This window comes from Candoia aspera, chromosome 1 (assembly GCF_035149785.1).
Source record: "Candoia aspera isolate rCanAsp1 chromosome 1, rCanAsp1.hap2, whole genome shotgun sequence".
Taxonomy (NCBI): Eukaryota; Metazoa; Chordata; class Lepidosauria; order Squamata; family Boidae; genus Candoia; species Candoia aspera.
In genome coordinates this window covers 255,983,991-256,011,842 of record NC_086153.1, presented here as the reverse complement: position 1 = coordinate 256,011,842, position 27,852 = coordinate 255,983,991, and the positions used below count along the sequence as shown (strand labels likewise).

The 27,852-nt window shown below is 37.8% G+C and overlaps 1 protein-coding gene across 1 annotated transcript in view; it reads left to right on the top strand.

The window, feature by feature from the left end:
• Positions 1 to 13,451, top strand: part of METTL15 (methyltransferase 15, mitochondrial 12S rRNA N4-cytidine) — a 100,295-nt gene extending 86,844 nt beyond the window's left edge. The window contains exons 5-6 of the mRNA XM_063289543.1: positions 3,445 to 3,623; positions 12,335 to 13,451. Coding sequence (XP_063145613.1) covers positions 3,445 to 3,623; positions 12,335 to 12,771 — 616 coding nt within the window. The 3' untranslated portion in view covers positions 12,772 to 13,451. The remainder of the gene's footprint in view (positions 1 to 3,444; positions 3,624 to 12,334) is intronic.
• Positions 13,452 to 27,852: the final 14,401 nt, after the last annotated feature.

Sequence of the window (27,852 nt, the reverse complement as noted above, 5' to 3'; positions counted from 1 at the left end):
ACAGGCTTATGACTGTTATTGCAAAGAAGGGTGGCTATATTGGTCACTGATTTTTTGTTTGAAATGTCAGAAATGTTTATTTGTAAATTTTGAGTTGTTTGTTTGTTATTCTCACGTTAACAGATGAAATGAATGAGATGTGGGAATTTTCGTTTTTCATTTAGTTGCATAATAATTCTGCACACTAATAGTTGCCCAATAATTGTGCACACATAGGTATGCTCCTAAGAAAGCCAAAACCTCACTTTTACTTTCTTAAATATTCAGGTTTGAGGTTTATTAACATTTTGGATTGACCAAGAGCACTGTAGTTGTTCAATAATGAAATTCATCCTCAAAAATACAACTTGCCTAATAATTGTGCATGCAGTGTATGAAAATGAATCATGCCCTTCATCCATGCAGTGACGTTGACAGGCTGTATTTACCAAGGAGCATAGGTGGGCATGGAATGTTGCAAGTATATCAGACAGTTAAAGAAGAAAAAAAGGCATTGGGAGAACATTTGAAGGACAGTGAAGAAGATGCATTGAAGCTAGTACACCATGAAGGCTTACTAAATACCAAAAAGACCAAACTGGCCTGTAAGAAAGATCAAATGAAGAATAGAAAAGAGACACGGCAAGGCAAAGAATTATATGTCCAGTACGTTAAAAAAAAATGCTAGCAGGCAAAACGGATAACAACAAGACCTGGCAATAGCTAAGAGCAAGCAGGAAAGTTGAAGAAAGATACTGAGGGGCTAATTCTGGCTGTACAAGACCAAGTCTTAAGAACAAATGCATATAAAACCAGAATTGAGAAGAGAGCAACAGACAGCAAATGCAGTCTTTGCAACGAAGCTGAAGAATCAGTGGACCACTGTCAGCACCTGTTCATTCGAGCATTCACACAATAACAGTCAGGAGGCTGTGTTCCTTTAACTGTTTTAATGAAGTGAAATGAATGGTACAGAGGTAAAGCTGCGAATGGAGAGTTCCTGCTTAAACCTAGATTTAAAACTACATTCCCTTAACTGGTTCCCTTTCCCATGACAATATGTCACCCCCACTCCCATCCAGGTGGTATTTCTGGTGTATCTCAAGTCATTGTCCTTGATGTCTTCCATAGCCATAATAATCCACTTCACACTCCAACCTCACACCCCCTCCCATCTTGCGACACAGAGTCTACACCCATTGAGAAGGAAACGATGGCAGATGCTCTGCTAAGGGGTTCTGTGAATCCTTTGATTGGGGGATCTGACAACCACCTAGTTAGCTGCTGCAAGAAGATTGTACACACTGATTACCAACAACAGCATGACAAAGTAGCAACAATGGTGCACTGGAATATCTGCAAGAAATACCATTTGCCTGCAAGCAAGAACTGGTAGGACCACAAAATAGACAAAGTAATAGAAAATGAAGAAGCTCAAGTGCTCTGGGACTTTAGAATTCAAACAGACAAGCATCTGCCACACAACACTCCAGACTTAATAATTGTTGATGAGAAACACAAAGAAGTCTGGATAGTGGAAATTGCAATACCTGAAGACAGCAGAATAGAAGAGAAAGAACTGGAAAAAAATCACAAAATATAAAGACCTGCAAATAAACATAGAATGACTGTGGCAAAAGAAAGCAAAGATAGTACCAATAGTAATAGGCACATTGGGTGCAATTCCAGAACATCTGGAGCACCACTTGAACAGTGGCATTGACAAAATCAGCATCAGTCAATTGCAAAAGGCAGCTTTACTTGGAACAGCTTACGTCCTGCAACGATACCTTTAATATTATTAAACAATGACATCTGCCTATCCCAGGTCCTTGGGAAGGACTTGATAGGTGGACAAAAATGCCAAATTCAGTCTAAACATCTGGCTGACTGTGTGATCAACCATAATACAAAGTTTTATGCCACCTAACTCTCAGCAGCTTATCCCAGACCCTGGCCAATGGGAGTTTTTGCTGATAATGGCAGTAACTAGTATATAATATTGACAGAATTTTAAACTGTCATTTACTAATGCAGAGACTTATAGAAGAGATAAAATTAAGGAACAAAAGAGAGACAACTTTCAGCATTTTGTAGTAATTCTGTACCAACTTGAACAAAGAGGGTTATAGCCAAAATGAAAGTGTGTTTCAGTTTAACATGGGGCAGATTTGAAGCAGTTTTTAATTGACTAAATCCCAAATTCCCCTGGCTATCTGCTGTGATTCCAAATTAGAGGTAAATTTAGACAATTGTGGAACTGATCAAAATATATCTTGTCTTATGACCTGTAATTGTCTTATGACCTGTAATTTGGGGAAAGGTTGAGAAAGAAAAGGGAGAATGCAAACATGCCTCTAATTAACTTTTGTCCTTTTGGTCTGCTATCATCTGGAATTAAAGATTCCCAAGCCTTCAGTGGCTATGCTGAGAACTGGTCTTTGTGGATTATATATCTCTCAAAACAGAATCAGTTTTTCTCTAAAAAGAAAAAAAACCCATCAGTTTGAAATGGATTGAAGTAATTTGAAGATAGTAGCAGTACATGTAATTTTGAAGTTGTTGTTTCCTACTTAAATAACTTCTTAAAGAAATTTTCTTACTGTTCTTTTGAACACTATTGAAACTAATAGGTTGATGCAAACCAGGTTGTCTGATGATACTTTTTTTTTTTCCAGAAGAATTGGAATTGTTATATTTTTTCTTGTTAGGTCATCTCTGTTCAATTGCCCTGATTGTACTTGTTGTAGACAGATACAGTATGTCCAACGTTTTATGAAACATCTTTCCTTGTAAGAAATGTAGGACAGTAAATCAGATGTGTGTGTGCATGTATATGTATGTATACTCATTTTAAAAAGGCAAATTTAAAAAAAAATGTTTTTCTGCTGCCCCCTCCCCATGGTATTATAGAATCATTACTGAACTTGATAGGTTTCAATTCTTTTTTCTTCTTCTTTTTAATACCATTTCTGAATTGTGAGACCTTTAAGTGATCATTATATACATCACGTTTTCTTCATGGTAGATTATTTTTCATAACATCAGATTTGAGGAAAAAGGTCAGAGAGATTAAGGTTCTCTTTTTTGATCAGAGAATAGAAAAAGCAATGTGATGTCTTGAAAAAATATCTGCTTGTGAAATGAATTCACATCCTAGTATTATGCAATATTTTGTCTTTCTGAATTATATTTGAACTATGGCTATACTTATCAACTTTTATAATGTTAAAGTTTATGATAAAAGATAGCTACTCTTTATAGTTTAAGAAGTGGGAATGAACCTCTGTATGAATTTTTAAGAAGATACTTTATAAGATAGAAGCTGTTTCTCTTTTCTTATTGTAAAATCTCTGCACTTGTATGCAGCAAGTGTGTATTTGACTTTGACTTAATGCTGTGAAGCTTCACCCCTTGTCAATGAAGGCTGACGTCAGTGAACTAATTGGCTGTTCTTGTGCGTAGGTGTCCTGACACGCCCACTGCTGCTGATGTTGTGAATGCTTTAGATCAACAGGCACTTGCGTCCATCCTGAAAACATATGGGGAAGAGAAGCATGCCAAGAAAATAGCTTCAACAATTGTTCAGGCACGTAGCATCTATTCCATCATCAGAACTCGGCAGCTTGCCAGCATTATTGCAGGTATCCTCATTAATTCTGTGCAGTGTCCGAAAGAGAAAAAATATTAATCCACAAGTCCCAGAGGGATCTATTTGTACTTGAAATCATGCAGGATCTAATCCTGTCTATCCTGCTCTGATGTCAGCTATTTTTTTTCCCATATGCTCTGTGTTTTTATATGTTGAATGCTGATTAGTTTAATAATAGATTTTACATGATGACATTTATAATTTTGCCTACCAATGTGAAACCTGAGATGACAAGAACAGAAGGAATGTTAAGCAAGAAGCCTTTACCTATCAGAATGAAAACATTTATTTGCCTTTGTTTCCACAATCTTACTTTGTTATAAGGCAAGTTGGCTATTTATAAATTGTGCAATCTATTGGCTATTTTTTTCGGTTGTAAAAACAAACTGATTAATAGGGTATTTCAGTCACTGAAACTAATAAAATAAACTTAACAGGACTTAATAAGACATATGACTACATATCTTAGAGAGATGCTTAGGACTTTCTGCTCCCCATAAAACTGTCCAGTCTTGAATGGATTTGGTGGACAAATATAGAGTCCTTTGAGTTCTGACACCCTGCCTTTTAATTTCCTTCCCAGGGAGATTCACTGAGCACAATTTTTTTTTTCTTTTCAAAAGCCAGTTGAAAAGAAAACTGGCTTTGCAGAGTGGGGTGCACACAAACACATATTTTCCCGCTCTAGGACTTTTAATCTTTATTGTTGTGACTATAATCTATTACTGTTGTTACTGTTTTAAAAAACTACTCTGGGAACATCATATAAGTTCTGACCCATATTTGTAGACCCATGAGTACATAGTGAGGACTCTGTGGACCATAACTTGAAAAAGAAAAGGTAGATTTCACTGCACACTAGGTTTTAATCATTAAATGATTAATTGATCACTATTTTGGAATTTATTACAATAAACCATCGTCTATGGTCTTAGAAGACATAAGAATATCAAGTTGCCTTTTTGGAGGCTGATCATTGATTCATAAAAATGAGGGTGGTTGAATCTGACTCTTAACTTCTTTCCAAAGTTCCAGGGGCTCAGGTAATAGTAACTGCTGTTTCATTAACTGGAGATTCAAAGACTTGGAAGTATCTATATCTTTACATAATTCAAGCAATGTCCAGACACCTACGGAAGAATATATATAATTCTGAATTCAAACATAACATTTCTCTTTCAGTACCATGTTAATGTCAGCAAGGAGGCAGGAGACACAACCTTTCCAATAATTATGAAGTGACAGTTATAATCAAATGGGTAAAATGTCTCCTACGTCTGTCACCAGTTTTTAGGACAGAACCTGCATAATGTTGCAGAACACTTGAAAAAATCTGAGAGTGTTTAGAAGGCTCATATAGAAATAATTATACACCAGAAACTCCCTTTTCCTTCTCATTCAGTGATTCTACTTTCTCCACTATGTTCACAAAGAATAGTGTTCCTGTCAAAATGGATCCTTTTAATATTGTTGTTCAAAGATTATGTAGTTAATAAGAATGTTTTGCTAGCTTCAGGATGCAGAACATATGTAGGTATTCAGACATTCAAAACTACTGGAGAATGGACATTGCCATCTACTGGCAAATAAATATCCCAGGATGAGAGGTGATATTTGTTCCGTAAGCTATTTAAAGCTATTTAAAGCTATTTGACTTAGCTGTCTGTTTCTGTATGAAGCAAATATTCCTAATATCCTTTATCTCACCTTTTGTTACTTTGTGGACTACTGAAAATGCTTGTATCAGGTCATTTTTCATATTTCTTATTTTTCCGTTAATATGTTAGTTAGGTGGCTTGCAACATTGGGTAAACAGCAGCAATAACTATATTTTAACCTACATGTGAGAAGTATGAGTGCATATATCAGCTATAGAAAAATGAGCTACTAAAAAAAACACTACACCAAACTGGGTCTCACATGGTATATCAATAAATGCATTTATCATATGATATAAAACATTTGACAATCTACGCTAAACTCCTCTAATATTGTAGGACTAGAATGATGCAATGTATTTATTCATAGAAAGAATCATGGAGTTAAAAGAGCCATTTTTGGCACTGATCCCAACCATTTGCTCAGTAATGAAATCTAAAGTAATAGTGCATCAAGGAACCATTGTAATGATGCAAAAAAAAAATTCAAGTTCCCAACATACCTGTTTTGTGTTTTATGATCAAAAACAAAAATAAAATTCAGTTTTCTTTAACTTTATTTGGTTTAGTAATGCATTGACTTATGAGAATTTAACTTGTCAAGAAATTGAAGCATAAAAGCTAATATGCATCTTTAAACAGTCATACTGGATAAATAAATTTTATTCAGATCGGTCCAAGTTCACAGTATTTTAATTAACAATTTGAAATTTTCTAGAGTTTCAGGTGGATATTGACATTTGTTACCAGTTCCTAGATGAAAGGACATAAGCTGCGTCATTGAAACTTATTAAATGTAATTCAGATTCAGCAGGAAATTCCTCTAACAAGAATTAATTTTTAAAGTCTGCCATACACACTGTCTCACAAAGAAGTCTTGAATGCTGCTCATTGGCAGGCACTGCATTTGTGAATTCAGTTCAGAAGCCTACAATTTAGTGCATTTTAACATGCACATCTGTTAGGTTTTTAATTGTTATGCAACATCAGAATATCCTCTAACTAAACAACAGATATATTTTTTCTCCTTGGGATTTTAAATCACTTATCTTGCCAGAAGCATGGTATTTTTATGAATGAAATTTATTCTTTATGCTTCCCATACAAATTTTGTTCTATTATTATCTGTAGTAAAGCTTGTTACCAAGCAGATTTTTCTTCCACTGCTAGCATTCATTCTCTCTCTCCTTTTTTTTTCTTTTTTGTGCAAAGGTGTGAACAAGATTAGATTTATTTTTTTCCAAGCTACCAGTGGTGAAGAATGAAATCTTTCTGTCTATCCATTTTCATTTTCTTGACTGGACTCATTCTGTTAAAACTTGAGATTAGGAGGGAAAACATAACTTCTTTTGCTTTTTCCCTGGCTACCAGGCAGTCTTTTACTTCTCTATTTTACAGCCTTTATATCCATCTTTATTTGTTTAAAAAGTAGTCAAAAGCAACCAACTATATCACTATTAAAAGATAAACAATATTTTTCTGTTTATCAAACTTATGCAGCATTAAACAGAAGAAGATGGCTCTTCAGATATTCTAATATAAATATGCTGTAAAGTGCTTAAAGAGAAATTACTGGTACTTTGATTTGTACTTAGAAACAAATTTATTTATTTATTTGTCTATCATATTTTTATCACCGCCCATCTCCCCCACATGGGGGACCCTGGGTGGTTCACAATAAAATGTTTAAAATTCAATAAAAACATAAATAATATCAATAATCAATAAATCCAGATATAAAATATAATAAAATCCAAGTAATGGCAGATTTAATTCAACCCAAAGGGGACGAGACCAGCCCCGGCAAGCGTAGGGAACCAACCAACCCCTAGAGTGGTTCCTCCTCTCCCTACTCCAAGCATGATGGCAAAACCAGGTCTTCAGCTGTTTTCTGAAGTCCAGCAGAGAGGAGGCTAACCTCACTTCCGGGGAAAGGGTGTTCCAAAGGGCCAAATTGGAAACCGATACATCCATTCACTGCAGGACTAAATAGTCTCTTCAGTTAATAGCCTAGATGTCATATTCTAATCTGTTGAAGTTCCTAGATGCTTCTTAAGGACAGTCAACTATGATAGTAGATAGGATAACTAAAGTACTAAGGCATATATTTATCAATGTTTGTAGTGTTTTTTACTAGTGTATGTGAAAGGGTATATTTGAACAACAAGTGGAGTTTGTGGCCAGGGGGACTTTCACATGCTACGTTTTCTGCCAGTTGTGGGCATTTCTTGAATCAGAAGCTTTGTTCTCACTTCCTTCATGCCCTTGTTATCTTGCAACTCATAATTCACTCTACATGGTGCTTCACTTGAAGACCATTTGGAAGCTTTACTGGCTTTTATGCAGCACCCCATGTAGTTATAGGAATACTCCAAAGTCCCTCTTTTGGGGGAGATGGGCGGTAATTAAATTTGAATAATGAATAAATAAATACCTAGGTTCTCCCAAATAACACCACTACTGCAGGAAGTGCACTGGCTTGTAATCAGCTTCAAAGTGCAGTTCAAAGTGCTAGTTATCACACTGAAAACTCTACATGACTCAGGACCTAGATATCTCATAGACTGCCTTCTCTGAGTATGCCCATCCATTGAGATCTAGTAGAAGGGGTTTGCTGAAAGTCCCAGCTCTGAGGGAATTCTGTCTACAGGGATGCTCCAACCTCCCACCTCTGGAACAACCTACCCCCAGGCAATCAGACAGCCTTCTGTTCTATTCCTATTTCTATTCTATTTTCAAATGGTTTTTCAGAGAGGGATTTGGGGATGCTTGAAGATTCTGCTGCCCAAATGATGACACATCAGGGCCTTCTTGTTATGTTTATGTTACTGGTCTTTTTATAATTTACAAGACAAAATAATAGCAGCATATAAGCCAAAATAATTAATTTATATATTAAGTAGCAAATAAATAATATATAACTATATATATTAAATAATTAATATATTATATATTAATGACAGCTTCATTTATAGTGAGAGTTGCAAATTGAATTGATAAGCAAAACTGATTATCATGGCCAGCTCTTCTGTTTCTAGGAATGGAGATAGTTGGTACAGAAAATTAAGGCAGAAAAAAAGCATTCCTGATCACAGCTGATATTTGTGATTCAAGGGTCTCCATTGTGAGTCTGTGTTTTTAAAGTAAGTAAAAATCTGTTGAACACAGATCAAATTCTTGTTTATGAATCACAAATTTTAAGAATTTTATTAAGCTTCAAACAAGATAAAAGCTACAGAAAAACAAAAAAAAAACCTACAAAGAAAAAGAAAAAACTAAAAAAGTGTGAAAACACAAGAAAAAAATTTTTTTTTAGAGTTACAAAAAGAGGTGACTTCTGACTTTTAACAGCAGGGATATACAGCAATTTCTCATAATCCCTTATTCTATATTAAACCAAAATCACATTATTTCTATAAATCATTCCATTGGCACATTATAAAAATCACTAAATATAGTTGCTCCATCCCCTTATATTAAAAGAAAAAAAAAAGAAATATATATTTCTTTTTGTATGTGTGTGTACTTGTGTGTGTGTGTGTATCTCCTAATCAACTACCCCTTCAAGGATAACATTAATTATTTCCTTCCTACTACTATTCTACACATTCCTGTCTACTATAATAAAGATTAAACTAAAAAAACATATAAATTGTCTGCCATTGTACTTGATAATACAACAATTTTAATAATCTTAATCAAACCCAAAACCAAATATTTTATTCCTTAGTAATCTTTATCCAAATCATTAAAGATAAATAAAATCAACCAAACCCTAAAAGCAATCCAAATAGATATTCTTTATCCCACTTCAAAATAGACCGAAGCATTCACATGTCCCCACAATGTGCACAGAGCCTTTTTCTTACAGAAATCAAACAGCCCAACTGCCCCCCTCAAAAACTCCAACTTCTCTTCAAGAGACCTCCCATACATAATAACCCCTTCCTTTCCATGGCATTCCATCAGAAGATCAGTTTCACTTATGGCTTACAACTTGATCTTTCCTTTTAATTACTTCAACTCAACTATCCAATCTTCATCCAGCATTTCAACAGAAATTGAAGAGACATTTCTGTGGCTGTTAAGTTCTTCAATTCCATCCACAATATCCCCATTGAAGTTTTAAAACTTATATTTTCCACAGTGTCCTGAATGCCTTGCATAAAAGCGTGGTAAGAATCAGAAAGAATCGATTTGAAATCTTGGTGGAAGTCAGAGAAAGTTTAAGATCCTCCGTGCCTCAAGCAGTAGCTTATGGTGCCCCTAGCAGCTTAACCAGCAAAAGTCGAGGATATGAAAGAGTTACAGAATACGTTTACACAAGTGAAAGAAATAAGCAGACAGTTCCCCAGAGAAAGTAGAAGCAGGGAACTGAAAATTCAAAACAGCTGATTCAACGTGTAGGAAAATGCTAATATCTTCAAATTTAGTACAAAAATAATAACAGGGAGACAATTATTTACTCTCAATCCTTCTTAATATTTGGATGGAAAACAAACCAAAACTTTTTTAAAAATTAAGAAAAAAAAATAAGAGATTGACATGAAGAGAAGAGAGAAAACTGAGCATTGTCTACATATATAAGGCATGTAAGTCAATTAAATTAAATTAAATTAAAATTAGAAACCCCAGACTGCCTCACACTAAATCCCTCAGTGGTTTCATGTGGATAGCATATGAGCACTGTGTCCTCAAATTCTGCTCCTAACAGACATCCCAGAAACTGGATTGCTTTTAGGGAAGTTGCAGAAAGCTCCAACTAAGGGACTTCAAGCTTTTTTGAGAGGACAGGAATCTGGAAGGCAGGTCACTGCAGAATATTGTGTCTTCATGAAAAAGCACCCAAAACTGGCATCAAAACCCAGTGTTGGTGAATTTGGGGGAACTTCAGAAGCTTCAGAAATGGAGAGTAGAGCCATCTGGGAGCAGCAGCTTGGCCATCTCTGCTCTAATGCCACTTAAAAGCATGCCTGTCTATACTTCCTGAGCGGGTATGTATTCAGTCATATCATGGGGTATTCTTCTCTGACTCTCAGCATATCCTCATGCAACATTGTCAAAATTATTATGCTAGCTATCACTCTCAGGTTAGTATAACTGAGGTCTTGCTAAGACTCTGAAACTGCCTTCAGTACTACACGTTTTGGAAATAGTTAAAAGATATTTTTTAAAAAATGTATTACAAATTCAAGAAAAAAATAGTTCCTAGGCTATGAGGTCCTTAAGACATAAAATACATACATATTTTTAAAATCCTTTTGCTACAATAAACCCAGATATACTTTGCCACTAGTCTTCTGGAAGCTTTAAGACAGGGAGACGTAATTCCCACCAGCTAAAAGGCTGTATCAGACTGCAAGCTACATCTCAAGGCCTGTACTTCAAAAGTGGACAGTGCTGGAATCCATTCTGGGGAGAGGTTTGGTGGTGGGGGAGTTAAATCATGAAATGGCAGCAACTGTTTTACCCTTTATCCCAATTCAGAAAAAAAAGTACAAAGAAAGGATTAAATTTGGAAGGTGAACCAAGTCAGGGGATAGTGTAGGGCCACAAAAGAAACACTTGTGGGCTTTTTTGAGTACCCACACTTTTTGCACTCTGGCTTTAAATGAACATTTGATTCAGAGCATTTGATTTTCTAGTTTGGAAACAAACTGGATGTTGTACTTGCAAAAGATTGGTAGTGTCAAAAATAAAAATGTTGATTACATTGTGGACAAGGTCTTAAACCTGGATTTTTACTAGTAATACACTGTTGCTCATAACAATTTTAGTCTGAGCCATAATGTCATAATGCTGCCATTTTTTATGTTAGGCCTAGGCACTGTGTGATTCTCCAGATGTTGCTAAACTCTAGTTAACCCTAGGTTTTGGCAGTATATAAATTAAATTAATACATGGTTATGGTATATGAGAGTTGTTCTATTGGAACATCTGGATTTATATAGTAAAGGTGCATTATTTTAATATATAATCTCAACAATTTATCAAGGATTTGTAAATTGCTTCCAGTTTCTGCAAGTGCCTGTTAGGCAAATAATTCCATGCCAAGTATTTCATCAAGATGAGCTAAGTTTCCTTAGATGGATTTATTTTTCTGCTGGATTTTTATGTATTCACACTTACAGAAATTACATTATATGGCCTAACTGAACATGAATTGTACGAAATCCTATATAAGGATTTTCATTGTCCCCAACAAGCTCTAGCCAAAGGAAAAATTCATATATATATGAAATACGTATATGTGTACGATGCTTTAAGTTATACATCTAAAATGGAAAATATTTAAAAGCTGTGGACACCAAAACATTTTCTACGTGTAAATGTAGACATTCACTTGTAAATTCTGCATATTGTGGGATGGAAGTGAGGCATATACCCAATTGTAACCTTTTGACAGACCAAATTTTGACCTCATTTCCATTATTTAATAATGTACTTCAAGCAATAGGATGGAATGTTTGTCCACTTGTAAGACTTTTAGTAAGAAATTCTGCCATCAAGCCAGAACCAGACTGATAGGAGAAATAAAGAGAATGCAAACGAAATGAAATAAAAGTATGTTTTTAAAGCACTTGTTGGAAAACCACAGCAGTTACTATAAATGCTCCTTCCATTTCATGGTGCCAAATAAAGCAGGTGAATAATGTGAATGACTGCAGACTTCCAGAAGAGGTAAAAATAGATTGTTTTATTTCAAGCATGTATAAAATGTAAGAAATTATATGCTACAGTTTGTTGAAACAAGTTATGTTGGCTGAAGATAAATGCAAATAATTTAAAATATTTCTTCACAACTTGCCAACTTGAACGAGCATAACATCAACACTTATCAGAAATGAGACTGAAGTTTTGAATAACCTAGAGATTCAGAGACACTGTCACTAGCTTGTTAAAATTTTGAGAGCCAATATTAAAATGGCATTTCAATTAAAATGGTATCATTAACTATGGTTAATTGTTAAAGTAACTGTAAATTCATTCAGAAGTGCTTGAATGCCAGAATATTTTCATTTTCATTTTTTCTTTTTTTAAATAGGTGCTTTTCCAGAAACAATTTTATACGCTCGAAAAGACAAGCTTTCAAGACCAGCACATATAGCTACCAAAACTTTTCAAGCCTTGCGTATATTTGTCAACAATGAGCTACATGAACTCTATGAAGGTTTAAAGGCAGCTGAACATTTCCTAAAACCTGGGGGAAGACTTGTAGCAATTACTTTTCATTCTTTAGAAGATCGTATCGTCAAACGATTTCTGCATGGGATAGATATTTCAGAAAAGTTCAATCTCAGTGTAAAGCATAAGATCAAGAGAGCAAGAAGGGATTTGTTAGAAGAGGAGGAATTGTTCAGTGTAAATTGTGGTTCAAAATGGAAACCTATAGAGAGGAAAGTGCTCACTCCCCAGGCTATGGAAATTAAAAATAATCCCAGAGGACGCTCAGCAAAGCTAAGAGGAGCTATCAAGTTATGATCTTGATAGCTGAATTTATGAATTTAAGGATGCAGTTAAATGTGTTTTACATTGATACAGGAAAATAGGGTTCACATGTGCAGGTTGAGGAAGTAAATCTTTTTAGTTTTCTTATTTGAATAAAAGACATCTTACTGCAGGAGTATTCCCAAATATACTGTATACAAATATAAGTGGGTAATAAGATACGCTGACTTTTCCATCAAAAAGGCAGCTGCCTGCCAAATAAACAGTATAGAAATAGATGGATAGTCAAAATCAAAATTTTGCATTAAAATAATACCTTTATTCCCATACAAAATATTTCTTATATTTTTCTTGTTTTGTTTTGTTTTTAAAAAAACTATATAATCCAAACACAACACAGATTAGTACAAATCAAGACAGATCTTGTTCTTGATAAAAAGTTGGCTTGTTTCACAAAACCACAAAGACCTGTTGTCATGTTCACTGTTTCAGTGTATAGTATACATCGTAACATTTCACATGCCATGGCGCTGATGCGTGTTTCTGTTTGGGAGGAAGCTGCTGTGAAACGTTGTACCAAGCTCTGTATCTGTGTTCATTACAATGGAATGTGTTTGAGTTATGTTCTCTGTTCAAGGCCTTTTCCCGCAGACCATCAGAAACCGTTAGGAGCACCTGGGATTGTGAACTTGGGAAGATTCTATGGGGGGAGGGATCTCATTTACACCAAGGGTTTTTAGTTTGCATTTGGTGCGCTTTTATCATTCTCAGCTTTCTCTGTGATCCTGCATACTATTCTTTAATAAATCAGATATCTTTGAATTCCTGCTCATGAGTCTGATAGTGTTTTAGAACAGGCAGCCATTACATAAAGCTGAGAGAATCACCAAAGTTGTACCGTTAGCTCCTACCAAGATTAGTTTCTTATGAGGGAAAATAGTTAACGATGGCCGAGTCCAAGCTCACGACCGGGGAACTTGAGGAGACGGCTAGCTTGATGCCTGAGTTGACGGTCAAGAGCAGAGAACTGAGCCTCACCCCAGAACCTTCAGATTTCCAGGAGGAATCGAGTTCCAGTCCTGAGGTAGAGGAATCTGACAATGGGGGAGAACCAGAGCAACCGGCACCCAGCGAATCGCCTGCAGAGTTGATCACCTGGGATGAAGTGGGAGAACCCCAGCCAGGAATGTCCCAGGCATCCTGGAAGTATCAGTTACCGCTGACCCCAGATGTAGAATCTACCACGGTATCAACAGAGAGACAGCCTAACACGTGAGGGAGGGAGGAATCTCTAACCCCTGAAAGGCTAAGAGTGATGGAGGCTAAAATAGAATCGATGGAGTATGTACTAAGAAACCTGTCTCTGTCATTGGGGGGGCAGGGGAGGTGTGGAGGAGATCCCAGCTTCACGCAACCATCCCCCATCCGGGCCGCCAGCGAAGCAGAGCCAGAGATAGCTCCAGAATGAATCTCCACCCCGCAGGGCTCGACCACCAGTGTCCCCACCCCGAAGAGGGAGAGCAACTGTAACCTGGGGCTCAAGCAGCCGCCGATTCCGCTCCAACAGGAGTGGGGGTGAGAGACTTTTCTGTCAAGTTTGATGGGGATCCAATCAAGTTATCTTTCTTTCTAACGCTAAAAGTTACATGAGGCAGTTTGGAGCATACTTCCCTTCCGAAGAGGCTAAGATAACTGCCATTGCCACCAAGTTGAAGGGTCGAGTGGCTGACTGGTATGTTCAATTAAGTGATGCTGACTCCCCTGCACTTGATTATTTTGATGAATTCACGTGGGCATTAAAGCTGCATTTTGAGGATCCTCTGGTCAAGGCAAGAGCTAAGAAAGCGCTGAAGGATCTTACCCAGGGCCAACAGTCTGTAGCTGATTACACCCTAGAGTTTAAGGCTCTAGCTGGGAAAATCCCCGACCGGTCTCAGTCAACCTTAATAGAATGGTTTAAAGAGGGACTCAACCGGGACATCCTACGGTGGGCATTGCGTAGGGACGATCCAGAGTCATTGTACGAATGGATCTGTCTGGCAGGCAAGGCTGAGCATGCTCAGCATACCTTCATGCAAACCAGAAGACCTGAAAAACCACCAGCCACCATGAGGGGACCCCAAAGTTCTGCGACTGCTGCCCGGTCAGGCTATAGAGCCTGGAATGAGGAGAGAGATTGGCGCTACGCGAGGGGTCTGTGTGTCCGATGCGGAAAGGAAGGGTATCGAGCAGCTGATTGCCCAAAAGCCAAGGCTGGAGATCGAGCGGGCAAGCCGCTGGCTAAATCGCCCCCCCCCCTCACGGCAGATGACAGCAGCCAAGGGCACAGCCGACGCTGAGGAAGTATTCTACTTCTCGGGAGAGGCTGAAGATGACTCTAAGGAGCCGGCGGGAAATGCCAGCCACCTGCCATGAAGAGCGCCTGCGGGCAGATGGAGGAGGATGGGCGCGAGGATGCTATGGTGAGTGCTGACTGTCCCACTTTAGCAGTAAAAGTGAAATTGGGCTCCCACACAAAAACTACAGAGGTCTGGGCTTTGGTTGACTCTGGGTGTTCCAGGTGTTTAATTCACCCTGATCTGGTTGCTGCTTTGGACCTGCCTAGCTTCCCCCTCCAGCAGCCTTTGATCTTCACACAGTTGGATGGTTCAATGGCGGGGGGGGGGCAGCAACCCATTTCACTGGAACTGTCGCAATGCAAATGGGCAGCCACCGTGAGTCTTTAAAATTCGTAGTAGCACCTGTTGGCAATCCCTTGGTAATTCTGGGGATCCCCTGGTTGACCTATCAAAGCCCATATATAAACTGGGAACACAGAACTGTGACTTTTAAAGATGGGTTTTACCAAGCTCCTACAGCGGAGAGAGCTGCACGTGTGGGGGTTGGAAGGGCTGCGGCCGCCATGCCGCGCCCTAACTTGGCACATTTAGAAGGCTTGCCCGATCAATACCAAGACTTTGCAGATGTTTTGGGGAAAATGGAAGCAGATCAGCTACTCCTCCCATCGGAAAACTGACTGTGCGATAGAATTGGTTCCCAATGCTCAATTGCCCAAGCCAAAAATTTTATCCAATGACTCAGAAGGAGCTTGAGGCATTATGGGACTTTATTGACAAAAATCTGTCAAGGGGGTTTATTGAACCTGCAAATTCCCCAGTTGGGGCTCCTGTGCTATTCCGGGAAAAGAAAGATGGCACGCTTCAACTCTGTACGGACTATCAAGGGTTAAATTCCGTCTCAATTTTCAACAAGTACCCTCTTCTGCTCATGAAGGACATGTTAGCTCATTTGTCTAAGGGCAAGATTTTCGCCAAGCTCGATCTTCGTGAAGCCTATTTCCACATCCACATACGAGCTGGAGATGGGTGGAAAACTGCTTTTAATTGCCCATTGGGTTCATTTCATGTACAAAGTCCTTCCTTTTGGGTTGGCAGGGGCTCCCGGAGTCTTCATGCAATTGATTAATGAAGTATTACATGATCATTTGTTTAAAGGGGTCCTGGTTTATTTAGATGATGTCCTCATTTACACTGAAACCGAGGAGGAACACGAACGCCTCCTCAAAAAGGTGTTACGCAAGCTTAGAAATGCCAAACTCTATGCCAAACTTTCCAAATGTGAATTCCACAAGACCCAACTTGACTATCTGGGATATAGGGTGTCTGACAGGGGCATTGAAATGGACCCTGCAAAAATCCAGGCAATTTTAAGTTGGGAACGTCCCCGCACCCGGAGGCAATTGCAAAGTTTTCGCAGGTTCAGTAATTACTATCGCCAATTTATCCAGGGGTTCGCTGAGATTCCTTTGCCCCTCACTGATTTACTCCGTACCAAGGGCTTGGGGGAGACACGCAAAGTAAAAAACCCTGGGGCAGTGCTGAATTGGATGCCTGAATGCCAGGCAGCATTTGAGAAATTAAAAACCCTTTTCACTGCTGAGCCTATTCTACAGCACCCTGATCCTGAACGCCCCTTTGTGGTCCAAGTTGATGCTTCTGAGTCCTCAGTTGGGGCTATATTGTTACAGAGCGATCCTGAAAATCACTTAAAACCATGCGCTTATCTGTCCAGAAAATTTTCTGAAACCGAATGCCGGTGGCATGTTTGGGAAAAGGAGGCGTTTGCTGTAAAAGCCGCTTTGGAAGCCTGGCATCACCTCCTTGAAGGCGCTAAATGCCCTTTCGAGATTTGGACCGATCACAGGAATTTGGAAGCCCTCCGCACCCCCCGGCGTCTCAGTCCTAAACAAATTTGCTGGGCTCAGTTTTTCAGTTGTTTCAACTTCCAGTTAAAATTTATCCCAGGAAAGAAAAACTTTCTGGCTGATATTTTGTCATGTTTACCTCAGGATTTTGACCAGGGGGCAGGTGTAGTTGAGACTGTTCTCACTGAACCACAACTGGGTTTGATTGTTGTCACCCGGAGCCAGACCCGTGCGCAAGCAACCCCGCCCCCAGCCCAGTCTGGGAAGCAGAAGGTGCAAGTTCCTTGTCAGTTACAGAAAGACTTTCTCCAGGCGCTGAAATCTGACACTTGGTTGCTAGCTAATAAAGACACTGTTTCTTTTGAAAACGGTCTGGCATGGGTGGAACACCGCCTTTATGTACCCGAAACTTTAAGAGCTGAGATTTTACAGTGTTCCCATGATGATAAACTTGCTGGGCACTTTGGTTTTGTCAAAACATTACATTTGGTTCGTCAATTCTGGTGGCCTACCTTGAGAAGCGATGTAAAAGACTATGTTTAAAAAAGGTGTTTAAAAAAGGTTTAAAAGCATTTTTGTAGATATAGGGCTCCCATATACTACTCAATCCTGACTCAACAAGCAATTTTCATTCAACCTCAGAGGCCTATGTCATCACTGTGTTGTATCCTATAGGATACTGTACATTAGTTTCGCATGGTATTCCAGCAACTGTTCAATTTATAATTGTGAAGTGGAAAGGCTGAGACACAATATGTTCATAGATTTCACACTTCTCCTACCTTCCATTCGGTTTTCTATTATCACCAGAAAGTACCTACTTACTTCTACTATCATGATATAATGAAGGCAGGAAGTGTTCTCAGTTATTCCACATCTATATAATTTTACTAGGTGAGCAATGAAAATCCAAAATGCAACATCTTCCAAAATATTTATATTGGTTGTATTTATAATGTATATTTTTTTATTTTAAGAAAATGCTGCATGTCCTACCTGACTTACATATTTATTTTAGCAAGGAATGGATTGTGTAGATGGCTTAGTTTGCAGAAATGGATAAACTGACTTGTTTGATTAAGGAGGGAACTACAGCTACTTTTATAAAAGAGTAGAAACCCATTAAGACTTTTTTGCTGAAAATGGATAAAAATGTACTGCTTATTTTGGGATTTATTGATTAAAAAGCTTTGTTTATGGGAAGAAGGGAACTATGCAATATGGGAGGGTAGAGATGGTAATTGCTATGTTTGTAACTGTTTGTAACTGCTGCAAAGAAGATTGGAAGTCACTTCTTTGGATTAAGTATTAATCTCTCCCTACCCTCCCCCACACAAGAAGAAATGTCCTTGGCTTTCTGACATGTTGGAAATTAATGTTGCTTAAAACCAACCATGATTTACCTCATACATTAAATTATATGTGTTAAAGTGTGAAGTGTATTTTAAGACGATTGGGATCTACTGACATGACCATTCAGAACTGACCAGAAGTTCCTGGTTCATACATAGCTGCACCAAAACTGCACTTGGGCCCATTCAGTTTTTATCATCTGATATTACGGTGGTATGGTTTGGCTACAAGTAGTTAAGGTGAGTCCAATTGTCAACATTTCACCATGTTAATTCTAAACATTCTGTTCCTTATATAATTCCTATACAATCCATCCTAGGCCCCTGTGTACACATTAATTTAATTGGATGCCCTCTCCTGTAATGGTGTGTTATTTACAAAGTTGTATCCCTAGTTCACCATAACTGATCAATTGTGGATCTAGTTTTACAATGCTGTCATTTATTCGTTTATCTATTCAACTTATACCCTGCTGCCGCCTGACAACTCTCTGTAGCTTACAGAGTATAAAGTATAATAGTTAAAACAGCCACAGTACAACGAAAAACAATGCCATCATGAAACCCACAACAAAGACAGAAAAACAGCTAACAAAAAAAAATAAAATACATTTTAAAAAATGTCACTATGCATCAAGCAGGAATCCATCAAGTGTACCTGTAGGACTGGTTGATCTTTGATCTAGTGGTTAAGGCACCAGGCTAGAAAGCAGGAGACTCAGAGTTCTAGTCCCACCTTAGGCACATAGCCATCTGGGTAACCCTGGGCCAGTCGCTCTCTCTCAGCCCAACTCACCTCACAGAGTTGTTGTGGGGAAAATAGGAGGAGAGAGGAGTATTTGGCCGCCTTGAGTTACTTATAAAAAAGAAGGTGGGATGGAAAAGTAATAATCTTTTGAATGTCTTCCTCCACATTGCTACAGTAGATAGCATTTTAGAGAAGCTTAGTAACTTGTAGAGATGCATCAGGCATAAATTCATACAGAATAGTTATGTTCAATTATTGGGACAGTTAACATATGAAATGTCCCCTCCAAGATAATTGCTGATCTAAAAGGCTAAGACCAATTGCAGGTGTATAAAGCCCATTACTTGGGTCTCTGTAGAAAAGCAATTATATAAGAAGTTCCAATGGCCATTAATGGGATTCTGGGATCCTCAGTTTGCTTCTGCTGTTTCTGATAAGCCAGAGTAGCAGTACTAGCTGGCACTGTTACTCCTACCATCTCTAACCCCCCCACGAAAGTCTTTGCAAAAGCTTGAATAAACGTGACATTTTTTTCCTTATATATCATCCACTGCTCCCAGATAGACTGCAGGTGAAGGGGCTCATGAACATTGAAGTTATGGAGAGTGTCTACCCACTGACAGAAATACCTTTTCATAAAATTGGCTCTCCTACTGGATAGCGGGAAGCAGGATGGCTTGTACACATGAGTGTCATAGACCTGGGAACAATCTAGGAACACCACATGAAATCAACTGTTTCTAACTGGTTTGGTATGATCGGAATGATAGTTCATCACATCAAGTGGGTGCCAGAGAAGAGAAGACTAACATGACTGGTACCCATTTATCCTCTCTGCTAAAAGCACTCTTACCACAAATGGTTAATGTGAATGTAAGTTCAATATGACATTTGTATTATTTAACTTGGAGAAGACAGACTAAATAATGTTTGCTTCATTGAATTATGAGAGAAATAAGCAATTGATTCAGTGTCATGGCATAATAAATCATTCAGTATTAAAGAAAAATAGTAATATATTTTATCTTGATGGACCTTTTGGTTATGGCTATCATTTGCTCATTTAAGTAAGTTAACATTTGCCCTACTAATACATAAGAAACATTTCTGTCAGAGAGGTTATTAAATATCACAACCCTTTAAAATGTATTAATTTGGCTGCCACTAATCCATTTCTTCAAAGTGCAAGAACTAATATGACTCATAGTATCTTTGCTCAAACTTGTTCAGTGAATCTCAATTAATTCGGCCTATGACAGTAACTTTAAAATATTCTAGGTGCTGTGTATCTCAGTTCCAGGTCCAAGCTGTGATTCAGAGCTGAGTCAGTCTTGTAGAAAAAAAGGCATACAAGAAGGCCCTTCTTGGACAATGCCACTTCAGGTTGAATAACATCTTTGTAGGCTTTCATAGAGAGCTAGTACATCTGGATCAAAAAGCTTTTCCTCACTTGCTAGTTTCTTTTCTGCATGTAGGGTTATTTTAACTTTAATTTAGGGTTTCTACTACTAATTTCTATTTAATTCAGGATTTCCATTACCATTAGGGAAGCTTTTATTCTGAGGAAGCTTTTATTTTAAGTCAAGGAGTTTGCTGACTTGAGAAAGAACTAATAATATTGCTGAGATCGTAGCTCTAATTTTGTGCACCTTCCTTGCCAAGTATCAGACAGGGTCATGCAAAGCAAAGAATATTAATAAGGAATTATTAGACTCCATCCTCAATGCAGAAAAAAATATCAGGAAATGCAGCAAAATATAAGGGATGAACTTGGTGATTTGACCCATTTCCAGTATCTATTTCTACTGAAATTGTGTGGTGAAAAACTCTGATTGGTACCCCCAGTATTTCTGAATTAGATGCTAAAAAGGAAGCATTTGCAAACCCAATGAATCTTCCCCATGTGGAAAACCACGTACTAAAACGTTGCTTGAAATAATCCCAATCTCTACCATATCTTGATGTAATCAGATATACTCTATTTAATAGTCCATGAGCAATTGAATGGAATCAATTTTAGATGAGATTTGATTGCATAATTTTAAAAGCTGTGTTTTCATAGTAACATATTTACTTTTGCTGCTTAGCTTACCAGAGGAAACATATTAATTAATTACCTTTTTAAACTGAATTGCTACCAACAACTCATGTAATTAGGGAAATTCCTGGGCTAAATATGCACATGTGATTGAACCTGCTTATGTTGGAAATGCTTTCACTGACATTTAACAAAGCAATAATTCACAGAAGCAAACTGCCATGCAAAGAAATGCACCTTTTTATTAGAAAAGAGGCTTACTGGTTCATCTGAAACTTTATTTTCTGAAACTTCATTGTCTTTGGACAGTGGTGGTGGTGGGCTTTTTCACGCAGAAGTAAAGTTGCCTTTTAAAATGCAGTGGAGAAATGCAGCATTCCGCTGTGCCTGTTTTTTGGAAAACCAAAAAACCAGCAACAATATAGTTCATAAATCATTTAACAGTTCCCCTGTTGGTTATTTTAAATGCAAAACAGCTATTAGCAGTCAATAATGAAAGAACACGGCTTATATCAGTCCTTAAAGAAACTTCCTGATTTTGCCAGATTTCTGGTGCTGGTAGGCAACTGAGTGTGAACTGCACAACAACCTGAAGCAGAGCTAGACAATCTTCTGTATGTCATTGCTGTTGCTCTAGGGAAGTTAGTTGTGCTGAAAAGAGAGGAACTTTAAATCTGATGGCAGGATGGCACTTTTTCCACATGAGTGAAAAAAAAGGATGTATAGCTGAAGTAATTGTAATACTGCTTTCATCCATTGCTAGAAATAACTATGTGTTGTTCAGAGTTGTTAAGCATGGCTATTAAATTGTGAACAAGTAGTCCTTGTTTAGTGACTACCTCATTTAGCAACCATTTACACTTACGATAGTAATGAAAAAGTAACTTTACAACCAGTCCTCACATTTACAACCTTTGCAGGTCTGTAAAGCAAAGGAAAGCTGAAGTAAGATCATAAGCACAGTTGCAGATTCACTTAGTGACCACTTTGCTTAATGACCAAGTTGCTGGTCCCAATTGTGGTTGCTAAACAAGGACTACCTGTAACAGCAATGATTACACCTACCCCATGGTATTAGTTTCTGTCAGAAACCGGTTTGGCTATCCATATCTCAGGTGCTGAAGTCACAGCCAAAATCAGTCTAATTCCCCTGCACTGTGACAGATTCTTTCCCACTTCAAATCAAAGCATGGCTGTATTCTATAATCTCATCCTTCTTTAAATGGAACACAATTATGTCATATAACACTGTTACGATCATAGTATTGGGAGGAGCCATTTAAGCTAGCAAAGCCAATCCCTGCTGAGTGCAGGCATCCAAATTGAAGCATGGCATTCAGGCAATTGCCCAGTCTCTGCTTTTGTTACAGCAGTGTGTCAAAAGACTACACCAAGTGTAATGGTATGTGGGAATGACCTTGGGAGACAGAAGGAAGAGCCACAGCCTAGACAACAGTCTGATAAACAGAATTTGAATCCAAAGGAGGAGGGGTGGCAAAAGCATCTCAAAAGGAATCCTCCCTAGTATTTGGGAGAGTAAAAGTGAGGGACAGGAGGGACACTTTCAGACTTGCAGATTCTGTTAATGTAACCTTACAATAAAGATAGAACCTAGTACTCCTGGGTGTGCTTCTTGTCTGGGCTACCTTGCAAGGCTAACACCAAGTCAGCATTCAGCTGGGCAGTTTCCTGCCTCTATGATGATAATCTGATGTCCCAGCAACCAAAGGATACAACAAGCTGTATCCTTTAATCTGAAATTTCTAATCATCAGATTAATGGGATATAGTTCAATCATTTAATTATCTGATCATTCAACTGTTAACATATCTTCCCTGCAACAAACTTGTCTTCCTAGGACAAACTATCCCCAGCTGGATGTCCTCAGGTAGATCAAGCCATACGGATTGTGCTCACTTGAACACATACATGTGCCTATCTCTTTGTAATGATAATGAAGTCAGGCTTCTATTGGAACCTTTTCAGACAGAAAGCTGCCTCCAACAGATTTAATTTAGCTTTCTAACTAGTTGCTTGTGGCAATTTCTGGGTGACAGCTTGACTGGGACATATAAAGGTATGATAAAACCAGGTAATGTAATTTCATGCCATCCCAGTTAGTCCTTTATATAATTTGGGGGGAAATTATTTCAGTTGATATCCTTCCTTTCTGTCCATACAGCATGAAGAGTCTCCAGGTCCATCAGTGGGTCCTGTAAGCCTAATTGTGCCGACAAGAATTCTACCTATTTGTCCTTGCATTTTGTTCTTTATTGGCAGCTACATAGGGTAGCTCCCTTTCCTTTGTACATGATTTTCTGACCCTCTCCCCACAGACCCTTAGGTAAAGATGTGAGGGAGTCTGGCAGGCAGTTTGGGATTCAAGTTTTTATTAATGTAGTTTGAAAGCTTGAGTGACAAGAAGCAGGTTATGCTATACAAGTAAATATGAAAAGGTCAAAGAAAGGTGCTTCCCAGGTGGTAGTTGGTTTTTGTGACCTTCAAGTGGATGCATTAGCCAGGGAAGCATAATACTCACTAACTAAAAACAACTGGAGAGGCTTTTTTTTTTTCCAGAATAAACAATTCATCCGTTCCTGAATAACTGAAAATATTTGAATGGTATAATTTAAATGAAGGCTTTCCTAGTTACGTGTTTAATTGGAGCAGAACCTTTTCTTTTTAAGTCTGCACAGTGAATGAAAGTTAACCCAGATGAGCAGCTATCAAAGAGAAACTGCGATCAAACTTTAAAAACAAAACAAAAAAACAAACTATTTTTATGGTGCTGTAGCTCATATCCACACACATACAACATGCACATCTCCTGGAAACGTGAAGCTTTCTTCTCTCTGATGTATTGTGTGTGTTCTTTCTCCATTTTAGTATGAAAACCGTTGTAGTTCATTGGAACATTAAGACCAGACCATGATTTTCTTTCATTGCCTGCTAAGAACAGAGTTGTTAGCAGAGTTGACATTTGGCTGGTTATGCCAGTCTTTACACCAAAGCCATTGTCCTTTCTGTCATGTTGACAGAGAACAAAATCCAGGCATCTTTTCATTTATTCTAGCTCCTTACCCCAGGACATAAGCATGTTTTGCTACTACTGGATTAGCTGAGTAATGCTCAAAGACTGTATTTAAAAGATGTAAATAATCCTGAACTAATGTAACTGAGATAGTTCCAATGCCTAATTAATTATATCACCTGCTATGTGTTAATAAAATTGCACCATCCAGCAATTATATATAGTTCAGTTGTAATGGACAGAAGGAAAAAGTAATGTTTTGTTCTCAAAATTAGCACTATCTATGGCAGAGGCCTTCACACTTTCTGAGGGCACTTAAGACAAATGGCTGTCATGGGGGGAGCCAGTGATACAGATAATTACAAAGCACAATATAAAGAAAGCAAATGAGTTTGCTTGTTCCACACTAACTCCTCACCAACCCTCAGCTTATTTTTATTTTTTTTCTGGGCAAATGTGTTAGTTTATAAACAAAGTTGCGAAGGAGTTGGGTGGCCTACTTGTCATAAATCCCCAAGTACTAGATGACAGCAAACAGAGTTTTCTGTGTCTTCTTCTTGCCATATACTGGCCATCTGGATTGTTGAAGCCCAGAAATGATAACTTTATAAATGGTAGAATGAGACAGGAGGTCTAGTAGTCACCAGGGGCGGTTCTGTGGTGTCACTAATGCCTTAAGGATGCTACCTTGTAGATCCTTAGTCTAAGGTAAATCATTGTGTTGCCTATGTTTGACAGAGAGAAGGAGAGAGATAGGGAAGAACCAGTGGTTTCAGTTATGTGTTGAACTTAAAATATTATGCAGCCACTATGAGATTGAAACAAGTCTAATGAGGTAAATACAGGTATTAAAACTGTGTGTTGATTTACTAATAGTTAGGCTAAATTTCCATCTGTCATAACAGCAGATTGTTAAAGGTTGGTTGCTGAAAAAGCTAAGTTATGGCATGGCAGGAGAGCCACAAATTATTACAAACAAGAATTATATAGAACCTATAATCATAAAATAGATTTTTCTCTTTTTTTCTCTCTCTCTTTCTCTCTCTCCTGGATTTAGGGATGATTTATTTATGCCCTTTCATTGCCCACTCCGTGCATCTAATGAAAATGTGCTTGCTTACCCAAGAACAAATGTCACAGTATGTCTTCAAGGCTCCATAGTATTCTTCATGTGTGGCAGCCAGTATTCACCTCTGGCAAAGCTGGTGCCTTCGTTGATCACTTAGCATATCAGAATTTATGCTGAGTCTTTGATATGCTGCCCTCCTTTTGCAGTGTATCTTTGGAGGGTATTTATAGGGTCATTTTATACCAGCATAGCATAGAAAATAATCCCCTGGAAAATGAAGTGTAAAATCCAATTGGGCGGATTTTCCAGATAGAATTTCTTCATTCAGGGGAATAGATTGGGGACAGTGCTTCATCTTCTTCCCTGCAGCATCCCTTTCACCATCAAATCTATTTCCTAGGTTCCTGGATGCTTCATAGCACTTTTTCAAAGAGGAAGAGAGGAAGAGAAAAGAGCAAGTCCTTTCATGCAAACAAAACTCTACCTTCATGGCATTGGATTTTGACTCTATGGCTCCTACAAAATCTCCTTTTGGAAAACATGAAACGGACATACTGTATATTGATTATGTTATGTTTCACAGAGCTGTGGTGGAACTGTTTATCCAGCTTTGTTACTTGAATTTTGAAATTCATATACATGAAGAATATGCTTTAGAGGTATAGTGTGCCTACAACATGGCCATCTACCTGAGAGACATTGGCATGTATTGTTCTGCCTTGCTGCTTCTACCATGTAAAACTTCCTAGATACAGAAGTAAAACTGCAGCTGCTTCTTCAATGGTTGACTTCTTCAATGACTGACTTATGTCTGACTTAGAGATGTGAAGGCACATCTCTAAGAATGGAAAATGAAAAAAAAATCATGAAAAAAGTGATGAGCTTATGTAAGGCTGTTTCTTGTCTCTGATTGTCTTCTGTGAGTAGGCATAGTAGCAAAGAATACAATACAACTCACAGATGCAAGAACAAAAATGCATTTCTTTACCTGAGAGGCAGAGTGTGACAAATGAATGAAGGACAGGTCTTTATTTGTTCATGGGCTTGCTTCCTATTATTGACTTTTGATCTACAGTTTGATGGATTTGTTCCTGTCCTTCTCCAGGTCTCACTGCATGATAAATTTTGGCAACACCATCAATTTATTTATTTATATTTGTAAATACATAAACGGAACTGCATATATTTGAACTTTTCTCAAAATTTCTGTCTGTTTGTGTCCCACCCCACCCCTTCCAAAATACATCTTCAACACTTCTGGAAATTTTGTATCTTTGATCTTCTATATTGCCTTTTCATATACTGTTTGGAAAAACAAGGTTGTGAGTGGGCTGATTTGCAGCCAATGATGTTGGTTTAAAAAGCAGGAATAACACTTTTGTCCTCACCAAATCTGCTTCTGAAGCTTGGAAAAAAATGAATGAATGAAATAACATTTATGACATATATGCTGTTTTAGATAAAGTATATGATGAATGGAATAGGCTTGGTTTTGGGGTGTTTTATGGGTTAATAGATGTATTTATGAGGAATGTATAAGAAATGCTTCTGGTGATGTTAGAGGTATGTAGGTTAGGGATCATGAATATGCATGTACATTTGTATGCCAATGATGCTATGTTGTTGGCTGAGAACCTGAATGATTTGCAGTAAATGTTAAATCTGGTATGCTAAGGATCATGCTGGGACAGACACTTAAATTTATTTTATTTACATTTAAAGATATTCATATTAAATATCTTTAATTGTCATTAATCTGTGTTCATGTAGCTAACAATTTCCCCCTTAAGTCAAATTAAATACAACTATTTATCAGGAACTTTTGAAGGTTTCCAGGACTGCACCCAAAATCCTTGAGAGGAGAAAGGCACTTTGGGATCTCAGATTGGGAAAATTGGACCCAAATTAATGTGGAGTAGAGCCAGATCCAAAGGTAGACATAGTTAGCCAGATCATTCTTTGCAATCTGAATGTGAGCCAACCTACATGAAATTAGATTGGATCACACATATCTACACTTTTGGGGGATTCTGGTTAGCATTTGAAATCAAATTGCTCCTTCATAATTCACTGAATATTGCATGTGCAGAATGCTGAAAATGAAAATGAAATTGCCCAAACAATAGAACTGCATTCTAAAGAGCACAAGATCTTGAGTGGAATCTCAGCAGTAGCAAATCTTAAAAATACTAACTTAAAATCAACACTGGGCAAAGCTGAGGAAATATGACAATAATTCTGTGTTTCTTATGTTGATTGTTATATGGCTCAGGGAAACTATCATTGTTTTTATTCTACTGGGTGCCCTCTACTGGCATGTTAAAATAACCACAATATAATGTACATTCTGTCTCTGAATACCCCAAAAGTTAATAATGCTGGATAGATTTATACTGTTCATTTTTTGAAAACTAAACATACATTTAATAAAGATATGTTGCTGGATTCCTTTGGATTAGGGGCCTTTAAATCACTGTAACCTTATCTTGGAAACACACCAGTGCTAGATCAAATAAAGAGTAATTGTATTCATGAACATTAATCTTGATTGATTTTGCCTCTGTTTTAACCATTAATGAATGAAAATAGAATTCTATCCAAGCATTTCTGCCCACCAGTCAAAACAAGATTACTAACAGAATAGATTTCCCTTCCCCTCTGCTTCCCAAAAT